The 16,442-nt window shown below is 63.7% G+C and overlaps 3 protein-coding genes across 3 annotated transcripts; all 3 read left to right on the forward strand.

The window, feature by feature from the left end:
• Positions 1–7,299, forward strand: LDBPK_261820 (hypothetical protein, conserved; the record flags this gene model as incomplete). The annotated part of the gene is made up of 1 exon (XM_003861720.1): positions 1–7,299. One exon carries the CDS (start codon positions 1–3, stop codon positions 7,297–7,299), a length of 7,299 nt encoding a protein of 2,432 aa, XP_003861768.1.
• A 2,262-nt stretch (positions 7,300–9,561) lies between these two features.
• LDBPK_261830 (hypothetical protein, conserved) lies at positions 9,562–11,322 on the forward strand (the record flags this gene model as incomplete). The annotated part of the gene is made up of 1 exon (XM_003861721.1): positions 9,562–11,322. The coding sequence occupies one exon, from the start codon at positions 9,562–9,564 to the stop codon at positions 11,320–11,322; it is 1,761 nt and encodes a 586-aa protein (XP_003861769.1).
• Positions 11,323–12,984: 1,662 nt separating this feature from the next.
• Positions 12,985–15,948, forward strand: LDBPK_261840 (hypothetical protein, conserved; the record flags this gene model as incomplete). The annotated part of the gene is made up of 1 exon (XM_003861722.1): positions 12,985–15,948. The coding sequence occupies one exon, from the start codon at positions 12,985–12,987 to the stop codon at positions 15,946–15,948; it is 2,964 nt and encodes a 987-aa protein (XP_003861770.1).
• Between the last annotated feature and the right edge of the window lie 494 nt (positions 15,949–16,442).

Consider the following 16,442-nt stretch of genomic DNA (forward strand, 5'->3'; position numbering starts at 1 on the left):
ATGGAGGGCTCGAGCAACAGCCTTGGCTCTGGTGGCGGTCTCGCGACGGCTGTGGCCAAGCCTGGCATGCGACATGGCGCTAGCAGCAAGGCCAAGTCTCTCACTTCAATGCCAGCTCGCAGTGGCACCGGTGCGGGGGCAGCAGAGGCTTCTCTAGGTGATACAGCAGATCCCATTAGTATACACCACCTACCTCCTCCGCCGCCTTCCCAGCTGACGACCTCTGGCGCTGACGCCGAGGCCCCACACGTGGTCTTGGGCGGCCGGGGTCCTGCTGGTGGTAGCACGGTGACATCCTTCGCCACTCCCGTGGCCAGCGATGGGCCTGTGGCGGTGCGTAGTGGCATGTATCCCTCCTCACGGCGTCAGGGAGGGGCGGCGGCGTCAGTCGGCGCTCGTTCGATGCTGCCTAGGGCAGGTGCGAGCAGCGCAGCTATGCCGGCCGCGTACTGTGGAGGAGAGGACGCCAACGGTGAGTCGTCGGCACCCAACACGGGCTACTACTACAGCAGGTACTACGGTAGCGACCAAGCGAGCTACTACAGCTCAAGCACCTACGGCTACTACAATAACCAAGGCGAGTACCCAGGAGGTGGTGGCGGCAGCAGCGGCTCGACGAACATGCCCTACGGATCTACCTCTGGCCCCATGGCAGGTAGCACCAGCAGCGGCGCAGGGGCGAGTGACGGCCAATCAGTGCCCGTGTACTCTTTTCCCTACCAACCGTCATCGTCCGCGACGGCGAATCCACAGCAACACCCGAACCAGCCCCCTGCCCAATACCAGCAGTCACAGCGACAGCAGCCACCGCAGCCACCGCAGCCGCCGCCGCCGCCGCCACAACAGCAGCAGTCTCAGCATTCACCGCAGCACCAGTCGCCCTACAGCCCACAGATGCCAGCCACGGAGCAGGGTAGCAGTGCCTATCAGAGCTATTATCAGCAGACCTACCAGCCACCGCAGCAGCCGCGGCCGCAGCAGCTCCCAATCACAGCCTCCACCTCTCAAAGCTTAGGCGGGGAGAGTCAGTACTACGGCTACTACTACAGAAGCGGCTCTGACCCGCGTCGCGGCCACGCCCGCACGGCGAGCGGCGGCAGCGGGGCGCACTACTACAACTCGCAACAACAGCAGCAGCAACACGGATACCCGCCGTCATCATCCGGCGAGGGGGAGGCACTCTGCAATCAGGGCAGCAATATGCAGAGCAGCAGTCAAGGGGGCGCCACAGAGGGCTACTACCAGCAATATGCTCAATGCCCAGCATACTCATTTCAGGGCTCTCCGCCTTCTGCACAGCAGCAGCATTCCTCCTACATGGGTGGGGAGGGCCAAAGCTCCTCCGTCTCCGCGTCATACGGCCTCGCCGTGCATGCCGCGAGCAGGGGCAGCCAGCCTTGCAGCACCACTACTAGCGCTTACGGTGGCGAGAGCGATGCCACACAGGGTACCTCGGCGGCGCGCTACGCCGGTGGCGCGTATGGCCAGCCAGATAACGCAGGCAGCAACATGAACGGGTCCGAAGGTGGCGGCGTTGGCGGGCGTGGTTATGGTTCTAGCACTGCAGCAGCAGCTGCGGGTAATGGCGGCGCTGGTGCCGGCGGCGGTAGTGCAAGTGGAGGCTACTACGGCGTCGCCTACTCCAGCGGCTATAGCGCACCAGCGCCGCATGCATCTCGCGCACGAGGTGTGCCGTATAGAGACGCCGGCGGTGACACCGGCGGCATGCCGCTCGGCCCCGCCAGTGGCAAGAGCGGCCAGGCAGCGGCCAGTGGCAGTTACCTATCTCCACAGCAAGGGAGCGGGGCTGAGGTTGAGGATGGCGGCCAGTCGTATCACGGCTACGCGGCGAACGGATACCGCGACTACTACGCGGCTGCGAATCAGATCGGCAGCAGCGGGATCAGTCCTGGGTACGGTTACCCGGCAGGCCAAGCCTCGCCACAGCAGCAAACCATCGCCTATCATGCCTCCTATGCCTGCGGAGAGGCGCAGCCGGGCTCATCCGCCGCTGCATCGCCGCCGGTCACTGAAAACCACCAACGCGGCAGCGGAGGCCCACCTCAGCCGCCGCCGCAGCAGTACCAACGGGGTGGCAGCTTCTACGCGACTGATCCTCGCTTTGGCGGTGGGGGTGATAGCAATGGTGGCAGCTACGACGCTCACGGCTACACCCCTCATCATCCGCAGCAGCAACAGCAGCAGGGATACCACCGTGGTTACAGCGGCTCCTCGCATCCGCAGTACCGGGCTGACGCAAGGCCGGGCGGAGCATCGATGCCCGTCAGCCGCACCTCTCAGTACGTGTCGCAGCCACCTGAGACGGCGCCGCGGCGGTACAATGTTGCGGAGGAGCAAGGCAAGAAGGACAGGGCAGAGGAGCTTGCCAGGACGCAGGCTTCGGACGACATGGTGCCGATGTCGTTGGTGAGGAGCGGGGGTCACAGCAGGAGCAACAGCAGCGGCAACGGTCGCGGCGACGGCGGCGTTGGCAGTGTGGCCCCCGCGCCATCCCGCAAGAGAGGGAAAAAGGGAGGGAACAGCGGCACCGATCGTGTGCAGTCTGCTGCACAAACTGAGGGGGCACCTGAAGCAGCGGAGAAGGATGGGAAGCATGGGACGTGCGGCCAACGCAGTGCTGAGGTCAGCACTCAAGTCGCGCCTGCGTCCGCGAAGAGTGCGGAGTACAAGCGGCAGGCCTCGTCTCAGCAGGCGGACGCGCCGATCCCGGAGCAAACATTGCGTACACGCGAGCCACTCGTCTCACTAGAGTTGCCACCCTCCTCGCTGAACGCGCCACATCCCCAGCAACCGCCACCGCAGAATGCGGGTGAGGACAGCACTACCGACAGGAGCGACAGAGTGCCGAAGGACGCGGCCCGTTCGCAGCAGACGAGTGATCGCTGCATGCCTCCCAAGGGTAGCGTGACTGCAGCGGCGCACGACAGCGGTGAGTCTTCGCTAAGCGGAGCGGAGGACAACGCTGATGAAGAGGCTGAAGCTGACTACGCCACCGAGACTTTCATGAACAGCAAGCGTGATACGGCCACATCAGCCATGACTGCGATTCCAGTTGGCCGCCAAGGTGCCGGCTCCACTGGCAGCGGGAGTCGCAGCCAGCCGCAGCACCGCAGCAGCAGCACCGAGCGCAGTGCTGCGCACGCGAGCTCTGTATCACATGGCAGCGGCAGCGGCAGTGGTGCGCAGAGCTTCCTGCGGCCCTCTCCGCTGACGCAGTGTCTCGGCACGCCATTCCACACATACATCTGCGGCGCCATTGTAGAGCAGGCGGCGCAGCTGCAGACAAACGCATGTTCGTCTTCAGCCACCGGTGGCGGGACCGGAATCGCCGCTGGCAGTACAGGTACCCCGCCCGCGTCCCTCTCGACGGCCGCACTCGCAGTGAGGCCGGCCATGTACGCCCCTGTCCAGCGTCTGCTGTCGCGCGAGATGTCGCGTGGGGCGTGCAGCGCGACTGAGGAAAGAGACCGCGGACTAGCGCAGCCGTCCATGGTCAGCGGTGACGTCGATGCCGAGGGCGCCCGCGCGTGCAGCGAGGAGGACGAGGGGTACGCCCACGGCGGAGCGGAGGAGGCAGAGGCGGCGGGCGAGGGCAGCAAAGATGACGATGCCGAGGGCGGCCTCGAAAGCGTGCGCGACCTCGGTGGTATGAAGCCCGCCACGAAGCCGCTCACAGCCGACGCGCTGGCGGCTGCGCGTGATGCATCCAACACGACGACTCCCCCACCTCGTCCCGGCACCACACTCACAGACAGCTCTCTCCGCTCGATCGGTGGCCGGCCCCACCACCTGCACCTGCTCGCCCACCACCACAGCCACCACATGCGACGATCGACTCCCGCCTCAGGCGTGTCATCGCCCTCGGTGCCGATACAGCACCACTGTCACGCCTATCATGGCACCTCGCCTTTTCTGCAACCAGCCTCGCTGGCTTCCAGTTGTACCGCGTTTCTCTCGGCAGGTGGCGGCGCAGCCGCGAACAAATACGTTCAGTCTCCGGAAAGCGGCTCGAGCGCAGCGCTGCCGCCGCGGCTTCCCAGCGGAGGTGGGGGCAGCACACCGCACCTGCACCGAGCTGGCGGCGGGTCGCGTGAGGGCAGCGGCGCCGCTGCGACCATGCAGCAGCCGCCTTCTATGGTTTCCTACCCCCACCGCTACCCCAATCAGCCCTCGTTTGATCTAGACGGTGGCCGCTGTGCCGTCGTGATGGAGGGGGCATCAGGAGACGCGGAGGACCACTTGCAGTACTGCTACCAAGGAAACAACACTCGTGCCTGCAACACCACGAAACTGTCTCTCCGCCAACAGCAGCAGCAGAGTACAGGGGCTGAGGCCGCCATCAGCGGCCGTCGTGCCGGCCCCGGCGTCACCTCGCTGACGTCCTCGCCCGCCACCGTGGTGTGCGGCTCCACGTTTCTCAATACACCCAGCCAAAGCAGCCTCCTCCTCTCGAACGGTGCAACGGCACGGCCGGGGTCTGCGACGCCGTCGCCGACCATACAGCAGCACCAGCACCAACGGATCGCCAACAGTGGCGGCGCCAGTCGTTTCGCGACGAGCCCAGACGGTGGTGGCCAGCAAGGCAGCATGAATGGACCAGCGAACAACATTAGCAGCACCGGCGGCAGCAGCCATCGCGTTGGTTCTCCCGCGCACAACCGCTACACCAGTCCCACGCACACGAATGGTCACCACGCCGGCGGCAGCCAAATCAACTTGCAAGCAGGCGGGCGCTACCCGATGCCGGCGACGCGTCCGCCCTACATCTACGAGCACCATGTGGGGCAGGAGCTACTTCTGGAGGAATTTCACGCCGCAATGCGCTTCAACGCCGCGTCTTTTGGCAATATTGCGTGCCTCGTGGACGCTTTCTCCCCGCAGGTGCCGGTGGCAAGCGATCTCGAGTTCCCTTGCAACGAGGACCACTGCCAGCTTATCTGCACCCGCGGCAGCAGAGGGCTCTCTTCGTCGCCTGGCGGCGGCAGCAGTCAGCACGGTTCCGCGCAGGGCAGTCGCAGCAGCCGTGGCGGTACATTTCTCGCCCTCCAGAGCGAAGACGCGCGCGCCACAGGCGGAGCAGGACACAACAGCACGGGCGGCGGCGGTGGCGGCCAGGAAGGGCCAGCGCTGCCGACACTGCGTCCGGCGCAAGCAGATCGGACGCACTACTGGGACTTTTCCGGCCCCTCCTACTGTGAGCCGGTCATGACGCTCAAGTCCATCTGGCAGAGTTTCGATAGCCCGTTCGGCTGCGTCGTGAACCTCGCCGAGCCTATCTACCCGGCGCCGATGCGACCTGCTGAGGGCGAGCTGGTGTATACACCGCTTCTGAGCGGCTTTCGCATTCGCTTCCACCCAGCCTCACCGGCGTACAAGCGTCTCACCGCGCTGCGCGAGGTTCGCCGCCAGCGGCGTCGGGAGGAGGCTGCGGCCAGTGAGAGCGTCGGTGTGTCAGCGGAAGATGAGCATGCCACCACTGGCGTGGAAGGGGTGGCCCGTGGCGGCGGCAGCAGTCATACAGCAGGCTCCTACGCGGAGGAGGATGGCGTACTCACGTGGAGCGCCACCGACCGGCCTAACAATCGGAACATTATCGTGGAGCAGATCGTGGAGCTGGCGAAGTGCGACGAGAGCTACGCAGAGCTGCTGACCGCCACTACGGCAGATGTTGACCACCAGTCGTGGGTGGCGCTCATGTGGCAGCCTGTGTTCTGTGGCGGCCATTCCTCGAAGCACAGCTGCGGCACCTTCCTCGCCTACTACCTCCTTCGAGCACCGCGGCACCTGTTCGTCCCGTTCGCGGATAAGAGTGAAGGCGCAGCGATGAACAGCTCGTGGAACAGCCCCGTCTTTCGCGGCGACCGTGCTGCGCTCTCCTTTGACCTCTGGAGCCTGCAGAGGCACTACCATGTCGCGCGCTGGGTCTCGCCGCCGCCGATGACGCACATTATGACGGCGCTGTCCGTCGACGGCGAGGACGATGAGCCGGACAACGGCTCGTCCTCGTGCGCGTCCACCAGCCGCGGCCGCAATTCGTGGGAAGAGGGGCAAACCGGCTGCGCGTCGAACCGCACCACGGAGAGCTTCGCCTTCAGTACCAACGGCGACTCGCGTCTGCGTCTCCGCGACGCCTACATGGGCAGCACCGGCGCAGGCGCTGTCGTCGGCGGGGAAAGCAGCAGCACCACGATCGCCGGCGCCGTCGCCGCCCCGCACACCACGACGGGCACCGCGAACGCAGCAGCCTGCCCAACAAGAGCAAAGGCGTCGACGTACGTGCGCATTCCTCTTGTTGGCCTGATCCCGAACCGATGCCGCTCCGAGGTGTGGTTCAAGCCCGTGTATGACGCATCGCTGATGGACGTGCATCGCCATGGTGGCGGTAGCGGAGGTGTGATGGGCGGCGGTGATGGAGTGGGAGCTGGTGCTTCCGGTGTTGGTGCTGGCATGGGGGCCTCGAACGGACTCGGTGGTGCCGGGGGGGGCGGCAGCGGCGCTGGAGGCAATGTGGGTGACAACGGCGACCACACAGGCCTCTACGCCTTTTACGCACCCCTCTTCCTCATCGTGACGGCGTTGCAGCTGATGTGCTGGGACGCCTACAACGAGTGGGAGCGCAAGTCGCCCACTTGCGCGGCCGCAGCTGGTCGACCGTCGGCGTTCTCCGAGGTGAGAAGAGATGCAGGGGACTCTGAGGCGGCCATTGGCGGGGCTTCTGGTGCGGCTGGCACCCCCTCCTCGTCCTTCGCTCCTTCGCCTGCGACGGCAGAGGAGGCAATGGTGGCTGCGCAGCGACAGCAGCAGCAGCAGCAGTCGGACTACGAATCAGAAGCCACCGCCGGTGCTGGAACCGGAGGCGGAAATCCAAGCAGGGGCGCGGCAACTCATCGCAGAAACCCGTGGTCCTCCTACGTTGCTAAAGGTGTCGAGCTGATGACGGATGCGGCCCGGCAGTATCGCGCAGTGCGCGAGGTGGCTAACCTCGACGGCAGCGCCGAGGAGGGCACCAGTGGCTGTGCTGTAGTGTTCAGCAGCGGTGGCTGTGCTGCGACGACGAGCGAAGGGTGTATCGGCAGTGCAGAGGAGAAGCGGCCGGTTGACGGGGACAAGAGCGTGGCGAAGCAGCAGCGTGGTGGATGCGCGGTTGTGGCCGGCGGAACAAGCAGCTCTCTCTGCGACCCGGCTGCTCGCGTGATTGCAGGGCTGCTCGACTACTATCAGTGGGCGCAGTACGATACCTCTCTTACGGCACTCGCAGCCGCCTACTGTGCCACATAAGATGTGCTCAAGCAAAGAGACCCGGTGCGCATACGCATGTGCTTGACGTACTGCCGCCCAGCATTTTCGTTCCCTCCCTCTGTACCACAGCTACTGCCCCTGGCCCTCCCCTCCGCTGCTCTCCTTGGGCGAGTACTGTCTTGCACGCAGCCGTTGTCGACACCATCTGTTTCTCTTCCTCCGTTCCGTACTCAGCCCCCACCTTTCTCCTCCGATACACACATACACACACACATATAATGCGTTCGTGGCCGTCGCAGTTGCGCCTCGTGGCTGTTTTCTATCTTCATCGCTTACTTCTTTTTGTAGTTTGTCGACTATCCTCCCCCTTCTCACTTCAGCTATGCGTGTGTGTGTGTGTGTGCATGGATGCCGTTGCACTTTACCGACGTTGTGGCTTGTTTCTGCAGTGGCGCGCGCGTATGTCTTCTCTCTCTGTGCCCCCTCCCCTCTCTTCCCTTTCGGACCCTCTTCTCTTCTCCGTCTTCTCCGCTCCGCCGCGGCCATTCCCCCATGGCCGTTGAGTACAGGAGTATCAGGGACAGCACAACACCGACACAGCAGAACAGGGAAGGGGGTCCGTGTTGCGATGCCCTCCTTCCCTTCCAAAAAAAAGGCATCCTCAACAACAGCGGCAAAGCATCCGAGGAGAGACCATCAAGGGGCAGCCGGAAAGGACTGTGCGCACGTGCGTGTCCAGGACACCGCGCACAGCGCGCAAGTCGCACAGTGCGGGAGGGGAGTAAGGGTGTGGTGTGTCCCTCTCCGTGTGTCTTTGATGCTGGCACAAACAGACACTGCTTTCCTTATCAGCCAAATCTTTTTCTGTTGCGCCGTGCGGTCTGTGTGTGTGTGCCCACCGTCTCCCACCGTCTCCCACTCGCCCCTCCCCCCCCCCCACACACACACACAAACTCAGATATGTACGTGCATATATGTGCAGGTGTGCTCTATCCTGTTCCCACTCCCCCACTCGCTCTCGCTCCTCCTTCTCCGCCAATGCGCATGGCGTCTTCTTCGCGTTGCCCTCTTCCCTCTCTCCTTGCCTTGCAAGGAGACGCCTCCACGCTCATTACACGACGGCAAGCTGCGGTGGCGGCCACGGCACCTTTGGGCAGTGCATCAACGTGTGCTTCACTCTTACGCCGTAGTTCTCTCTCTCGTCTTCGGCTCTCCTCTTTTGGGTCAATCCTCGCTATTCGTCGGAGTAGAGGAAGGGCGAGGTCTTGCTACTGAACCTTCCCTGTTGACCCCCTGCCGCTTCTCTCAGGCACCCCGTAAGCACATACTTCCGCACACTCCCAGAATCATAGACGCCCGGCGGTGATGCAACAAGTTCAGTCCAACAGGTCTTTCCAGCTCTTCTCTTGCCCTTTGGGTCGAACCACCGCACACTGAATGTTCCGCTGGACCGCTGGCACGAAGGCGCGGGCGGACCTCGCATCGCGTCAGCACGGCTACCCTGGCGGTCCTGCGCGTCTTCTTCTTGCGCGTCGTCGTCCTCCTCACCCACGGCCCAGCGACACGGCCACGGCGTCCGTCGCTGCAGCCGGCGCCGGCTCTGCTGCTGCCACGGCTTCACAAAGCTCAGCGCGTTCAGGTACTGAGCGGGCCCACAGTTCACCGACAGTTTTGCCACCGGCGCCACTAGCACAAGATGATGCGGCCGCTGGCACCGCCGCCGTGCCTGACGGTGCCGCCTTTGGCACAGTTGTAGAGGAAGCTGCTCAGACGAGCGTGTGCCCACCGCCGACGACGACAGACATCTCCTCTCCGCTGCTAGATGCCCCCGTGAGTGACGTGGTGGCGGAGGGGGACGGCGAGTGCAGCAACACCCACCAAAGTGTGACTGCAGGCGTTTCTGGCAGCCTGTGCTCTGCGCCTTCCCTGTCACGCCACTACAGCGCAGCGCTTCCTTTACCGTCATCGCCGCTACCGTCACCCCCTCTTCACGTGGTGGGCAACCACGGCGGCGGCCTATCAGAGCATCCTTCCAGCGCGCCATCGTCGCATCGTTTCAAAGTGCTACTGGCACGGCGGCAATCACCACTCCCGCCGCCTCCCCTGCCGTCTTCCTCGCACTCATCTCCGACTGCCCATTCAGAAGTGCTTGCCGAGGCTCTTGAGGCAAAAGCGGTAAGGCAAAGAAGGCGCGGGCACACACTAGGACGGTCCTCGCGGCGTCATCGAGAGTGGAGGCAGCGGCACAAGAGGCAGCGACTTGGTGAGAATCCGGATGATAGCTCACGTGGCACCAATGCAATGGCAGAGAGCAGCGAGGAGGAAGCGGCCGACACCTACGCGAAGGTGCAGCAGCAGCAGCAGCGCCAGCGGAAGCGCATGGAGAAACAAGCAGAATGGGAGAGTTGGCCGAGCTCTAGCATCGATAACTCCTCAGATCCCTACTTGCATCGGCGGGACTGGGTAACACAATGCGGGGAGGAGCAGCGGAGACCCCACTCTCGACCCCGCGTCGCCGAGCAGTCGGTGGATTGCATCGCGGTACAGCTGCCGCTGCAGCGGGCAAAGGAAGCGCCTGCGTCCGCGACAAGGCACACCACGGTAATATCTCCATCTAATGCAACTTCTCATCCGGGCGCTCCGTCGTCGTCGTCGCTCGCGTACTCGGAGCGGCGAGAGGCGCAAACACGTCTCGCTCACGACGACGGCCATTCGCTACCCGGCGGTATGACTATAGAGGTGGCTGCCGATACCTTCCGCCGCGACAGCTGCAGCAACACTCTTGCCACAGGCGCGATAGTGAGTTTCTCAGGCGGCGCCGTGGGCCGTCCTTTGCACACCTTTGAAAGCGCTCCGGGCTGCCGCGATGGGGATGTGGGCACCTGCAACATTGAGGAGGAGATATTGCCGTGGCACGTATCGCCTCTCACTTCGACGGTCGGGTTCCCCATGAAGTGCCCCGGGCATGAGGTGACACCCATATTTGAGGACCAGCCACTGAATTGGTACCCACAATCACAGTCTCAAGCTACGCAGCACGTGCTTGATGAGTATGTGAGCGCCTCCGGCGGGGTGGTCCGAGTCGAAGGAGACAATCAGCTCCGATGCGGGGTCGCGTCGCTGCTTGGGCCTGACTGGGGTGTAGCAGAACCCGCATCAACACTTGCAGTCACGCCAGGAGGGGGTGGAGAGGTAGATCTCTGGATACCCGGCGCCGGGTCTCCTTCTTTCACTCCCTGGAGGCAGCTTGGCGCTGATTGCGGTACACGCGTTGGCGCGTATGGCCTGCCAGCTGATCGAGTGATGGCGCCTGGCAGAGGTCTGGCCCTTGGCCTTGGCGGCACTCGCGCACGTTTCTATGGCGGCACACCACAGGAGCCGAGCTGGTTGCTTTCGTCAGCTGATCACGACTGTCACGATGCCGAGGACGGATCTGATTGGCAGTACCGGGTCGGCTGTTGCTCTACGTCGTCGACGCGATTAAGCACCGCTAGCGCTCTGCCCGGGTCTCGTGGCATCAGCACAGCAGCTCCGCCTCTTGCTGGTCTGTTCAGTTCACAAGCAGGGCCTCGTACGTCACCGACGACGCCCGCGTTTCCGTGGATGGCCGCTGGCGAGGGCGAGGGCGGAGCGGGAGTCAGTGGGAGAGGCGGAGACGGTGACTGCATCTCTCCTGAGAGAGCGCCGTCGTCGTGCCTGCCGCACTACTCCCCCGGGCATGCTATGGGAAGCTCTTGCGGCAATGATGGCGGGGACGGTCGTGGTCGTCCTTTGTACTCTGCACAGGCGCCGCCGCCGCGAAGGCACCACGGCAGTTATGCGCCACAGCCGCCGGGTCACTCTCCGCCATTTTTCGGCTTGCCGCCTTCTTCTAGTGTAGTGAGCGCCTCCAGCAACACCATGGCTGCTGCTGCTCCTGCACCACACCGTGTGGGTCGAGCAACGCGGCAACGCCGACCTCGCAGTGACGGCGCGCGGCCACCGCGTGCGCTGAACGGCACGACAGAGCGCTGCCGCCGCTTCTGGGAGCGGTGCCGGCATTCGAACGTGCCCGACTGGTGAAGCGGATAGCTCTGTTAACGAGAGCATCGGATAAGGCAGAGCCGTTGGGAGAGAAGACGGAGGCAAAGAGGGAAGGGAGGGCTGAGTGACGCTCCGTGGGTGACAGCGAATGCGAAGAAGGGGCGGCTTGTGCGCACGGGAGGCAGCACGGCCTGTGCTGGTGGTGAGGGAAAGGGCAGTGTTGGTCTGGGCGGTTGGGGCTCCACATACCTCGCACGCGTCTCGCCCTCGTTCCGAGCGTGGCTTCCTTCTCTTTCTGGGCGCTTTCTTTCCCTCTAAAACGGTTTGCGTTTCGCTTCCCCCCTCTTTGCGTGGGCGCGTGTGCGCCAGAGAGTGCCTCTTTCACGGCTTGTGGCGCCCTTCAGTCCTCCCCTCCTCCCCTCCCAGCCGCTTGCGATCGCCTCACTCCTTGTAGGCTTGCTTTATATCGCTGCTACGTTCTCGTTCTCAGATGCCTCCCTCTCTCTCAGTCCTGAGCCTGCGCTCCCTTTCTGATCTGCGCTCTTCTCCCCAGCGGCTTTTCTTTTCACACAAAGCGATGCCTTCTTCTGCGCTTGCGGGCGCCATCGCCTGCACTCGCGGGGCGCTGAGGGGAGGGGGAGCGCGGCAGCTCGGGACCGAAAGACAAACAGAGCCGACGACACAAACATGCAACACATACTCGAAGGAAGCGACACGCAAAGTTGCTTGACCGAGCATCCTTCTTCGATGGGTATGGGCGTGCAGCCATGCCACACTCACACGTACGCACGCACACCAATGCGGCTCAAAGCCCTTTTCTCTCATGCCGGTGACAACATTTTTTTTTTTTTTCTATCTCTGCTCAAATTCACGGAGGAGTGGAGGGAGATACAGAGTCTCTGCACCCTCACCGCGACGTGGTGTATGCGCACATCTCTTCTGTGCACCTCTCGCTGCTCTCCATCTTCCCTTCCCTCTCGCCCCTTCTCTCCTCTCCAACACTCGCGCGCTCGCTTCGTTTCTCCCCGCTCGCCATCCCCACCGCCACCCCTCAGGGCGCTGATTACTTTCTCTGGCTCTGAACGACCGAGAGCGATCCACGCCACTCGCTCATCGGCTTACGAGGTTCTGCCGCTTTACTGCGCACGTGTGTGCGCCTGCGGTCCATCGCTTGATCTTTTCTGTTGTTTCTTGCACCTTTTTCCTCGTTGTTTGGCGCCACCACCATCTTTTTCGATGATCCACCGCTGAACTCTCCGCCTTCCTGCCCTCCTGCTCTCCACGGACCGTTTTCGAGGCTTTCTTGCTTGTCTCTCTCTCTCCACACCTCTCACACGCTGCGCGTCGTCTTTTGTGTGCTTGTTAGGTACCGTTGCGCCCCCTCTCCTCCCTTAGTCGATCTAAGCATTTACAGGATACCCACCGGATATCTGCCTCTATCTGTGCATACATATCTAGATATATCTACATTGTGTGTGTGTGTGCCGTTCTATGCTACGTGCGTTTCGCCTTTTACTTACCTTTTAACGTTTCCTATCGCTCTCTCTTCATCTTTTTGATGCGACGGACGCCATTGCCGCCAGCGTACCACCATCCGCTGCCGCTGTCCGCGTCGCTCAGCATCTCTGGTGCCAGTCGCACTACGCAGGTGCTTGCAGAGAGTTCACACACGTACACGTAGACGCACGCGCGGCCGCCACCATGGATGCGTGGTTTGAGTATGCGCTCGGCGTTGGCGAGGTTATCTACAACATGAAGCTGCACGAGTACGAGGATGCGTGCGCGTCGCTGCTACTGACGGCGGCCGAGGTCGCAGTCTCGGCTGTAGCCGCCCCAGACAATGAGGCCAACAAGGCGAGGCGATCCGGTAAAGAATTTCATCATGAGCATGGTGGCCTTGATACCACCGTCGTCCCTGTCACCGGATGGGCTGCGCATCTGCAGCCACCAGCCTTGATGAGCTCATCTGCTGGTAGTCCTCGTATTTCCATGGGTGCCACTTTTTTCAATGTGTCCACGACTTCATCAGCGATCGCCGATTCAGTTCATTCCCGTGGCGCCGCTGCAACTCCTGGCAGCAGACCAGTGGTCGATCCGTGCACATTATCGAGCGCGACGACTGCGCTGAACGAATCGTGCCGCACCCGCAACGGCAGTATTGATCAAAGTAAAGCGCCAACGTTGTCCTCGTCGGCGACGTACCTGCCCGCTAACCCCGGCGACTGTAACTGCCGCGCTCTTACCCTTGCTGCTGGCGCTGCTGCATCACCTGCGGAGGCCTTTGGAGCGTTGGTGGACGCGATGCAGCTGCGGAAGCCCATGCGCGCGGCGACATCGAGCAGTCAGCATATCGACGACATCCAGGCAGAGGCGGACTTTGTCTTTCAGGAGTTGGAGGATGTCTTTACTCTACAGCCAGGGGATGCCGCTGCCGCCGCCGCAGCTGCCTCAACCGCTGGTGTCGCGCCGCGACCCTCCCCGACGCTGCCGAGCTCCATGGAGACCCGCTGTCAGCTTAATGAAAATGAGGAGGAGCGCGAAGTTGCAGCAGCGCAATCCAGGCCTCTTCCAGCGCCACCACCCGCTTCCATCGCCGATAGCAGCGAGCGCCACCTCCTCTACGGCGAGCTGACCTCCGTCGGAGTACGGCAGCTGCAGGCGATCAGCATGGCGTCCAGCTGCGTGGTGTGCGAGGAGCACGGGCGCTCGAGCTCGCGCGATCACGGGATCGGCGGAGCCGGCCTCCGCGCCAACCCCACGACAAAGGTGGCCTGCTCGCGTGACAGCTCCTCAGCGCCGGCGCTCGGCTCCACGCCGCCGGCGAACCACAATGTGAGCGCTCCATTATCTTGCACTGGGGACCATTCCCATGGTCACAGGCACGCCTCTCGAGGCGCCGTCATTGTCGCGGTGGATGTGGGCAGCGGTAACGGACGCCTGCTCTTCGAGTGGGGCCGACTAGCGGCAGCGGCGTGCCGTCGCCCGCATACTTCGTCACCGCTGCGATACTCGGACGAAGGCTGCACGCTCGTCGGCGCAGCACCGACGTCCGTTACGCTGCACTCTACCACGAGCGCTGCGGGGAGCACCACGGCGGCGACGACGCAAGCAGCATCTATGCGCTGCGGCAAGCTGCTCGCAGCGGCCTACGCACCGCTAGGAATCTCGAGCCCCACGACGGTGTGGCGTGGGTGGCTTGGCGTCGGCATTGAGCTGGTACCGTCTCGCATGCGCATCGCCCGAAAGGCGCTGGCGCCGCACTACCTGAACCTAAGGCAACCCTTGGTGGTCCCTTCGGCCGGTGGCGGCGTGCCAGCCCCCGTCACCCATCTGGACCCGTGCCCTCTCGAGGCCACCGTGGTCACCGACACTTCTGCGTCGTGCAGCCCCTCCGCCTCGCTGCAGTCGGGCGTTGCCACTCATACCACCGCCGCCAGATCGGTGGTAGGGTCGCCAGCGTCGACGGGCACTTCTGTCGCCATGGCACCGGGGTGCCGGGTGCCGCAGCCGTCTGCGCGCGTGCTGCTCTACGAAGGTGATGCCTTGGCTCCTGGCGTGCTGTCGAACGCGACGCTGTGCCGGTTTCCAAGCCCCAACCACCACATTGCGCATCTGCCGCTGCGCGAGTCCTGCGCCGTGCGCAACGACGGCGGCGTGCAGGGCTGGGGCGCAGATAGCGGCAGTTTCCGGTGCACAGCAACATCGGCCGCCAGCGTGTCGGCCACGGCGGCAGCGATGAACGAGACCGGCCCTCTCAACAGCATTTGCAGTGACGAGCACGGACCGGGGGGCGCCCGGCCGCCGGCGAGCATGAGTTTGGCCTCCATCACGACTGCCGGTAGTGGCTGCTCCGTTCGTCCCCGACCAGTGGAGCAAAACTACTACCCCCTGTGCAGCGTGGAGGGTGGCCCGTTGCTCACCGGGAGGGAGGAGCCCCACTTGGTGGTCTTCTGCTGCGGGCTCGGCTTTGATGAGGCGCAGGTGCGACGGCTGTGTCAGAGACTAGAGGACATGCTGTTGCGCCGCTCTGCCACCGCAGCGGAGACGACACCGTCCTCCGTCGGAGGCGGCCCGATGACGTACCAACAGCTCAGCAAAGATGCAAACAGTTTTCCATCGCACCACACTCGCCACCACCACAGCCCCATGCCCCAGGGCGAGGACGGAGAGGCCGCGGCGTCGCCAGCCGAGTGCGCCTCGCCATCTCTGACATCCCCCGAGAAGAGCAAGGAGGAGGAGGGCAACGAGACCCGAGTTGGGATTCAACCGATGACATCGACTGCGGCAGACCCCGTCATCGGCGTCGCGACGGGCGTCGGCGCCGGCTTCGTCCCCCATCGGCACTGGGAGAGCGTTACCTGTGTGCTGCTGCTGCGCCCGATGGACGTTCTTCTGCCGACCTTCCCGCTTTTCCGCTACGCCCGCCGCGTGTACGACACCGTCTGCCAGCCCATCTCGGCGGAAGACACAGGACTGCTGCTCTCCACTGGACATCGCTCTGACGGCAGCTCAGTGCCGTTCAGCGTGCGTGCCACTCCGGCGTTGGAGCGCCTTCCTGAGTTGTCCGTCGCGGGCGACATTGTGGACAGCGACTTGTGGAGGACTACGCTGGAGACGACCTGGATGAACGCCGCGCCGGCATGGGTGATACGCTTCCACTTCTAACACACCTGCGTATGCGTGCATGGGCGCGTACTCTTCCTCTGCGTTGTGGTGTAGCTACCGCGCACTTGGCATGCCTCCTTCCATCGCTTGGCGCCAGCCGGCTCTTCCTTTGTTCCTTAGGATTTCTTCTCGAACCTCGTGGGAGGGAGGGGCAGCCACGCATCTCGCAGTGCGTGGCATCACAGGGTCCAAGTGCCCCCACACTCTGCGTCGGGGGAGGCCAGGTAGCTCCCCCTCCCCCGTCACCCCTCCCTCCATCCCTGCCCATGCCGAACCACTTCTGGTGGTGGCAGGGCCAGGTGGCTACGACGTTGGGGTGGGGAAGACAGAGCGATGCACCGCCACTGATGTCGGCGGTGAGGCCGTGGATGGCACCGCGTTGGAGCCACCTGCGAAGCGAATGGCGTGCGTGTGGTGTCTGGGTGAGAGGCCGTGCTCTCAGATGGCTGGGCCGGCGCATGGCTGCAGCGCGTGCGTCTACGGCTGGGGGGCGC

Source organism: Leishmania donovani, chromosome 26 (genome assembly GCF_000227135.1).
Source record: "Leishmania donovani BPK282A1 complete genome, chromosome 26".
In the NCBI taxonomy this organism is placed as follows: domain Eukaryota; phylum Euglenozoa; class Kinetoplastea; order Trypanosomatida; family Trypanosomatidae; genus Leishmania; species Leishmania donovani.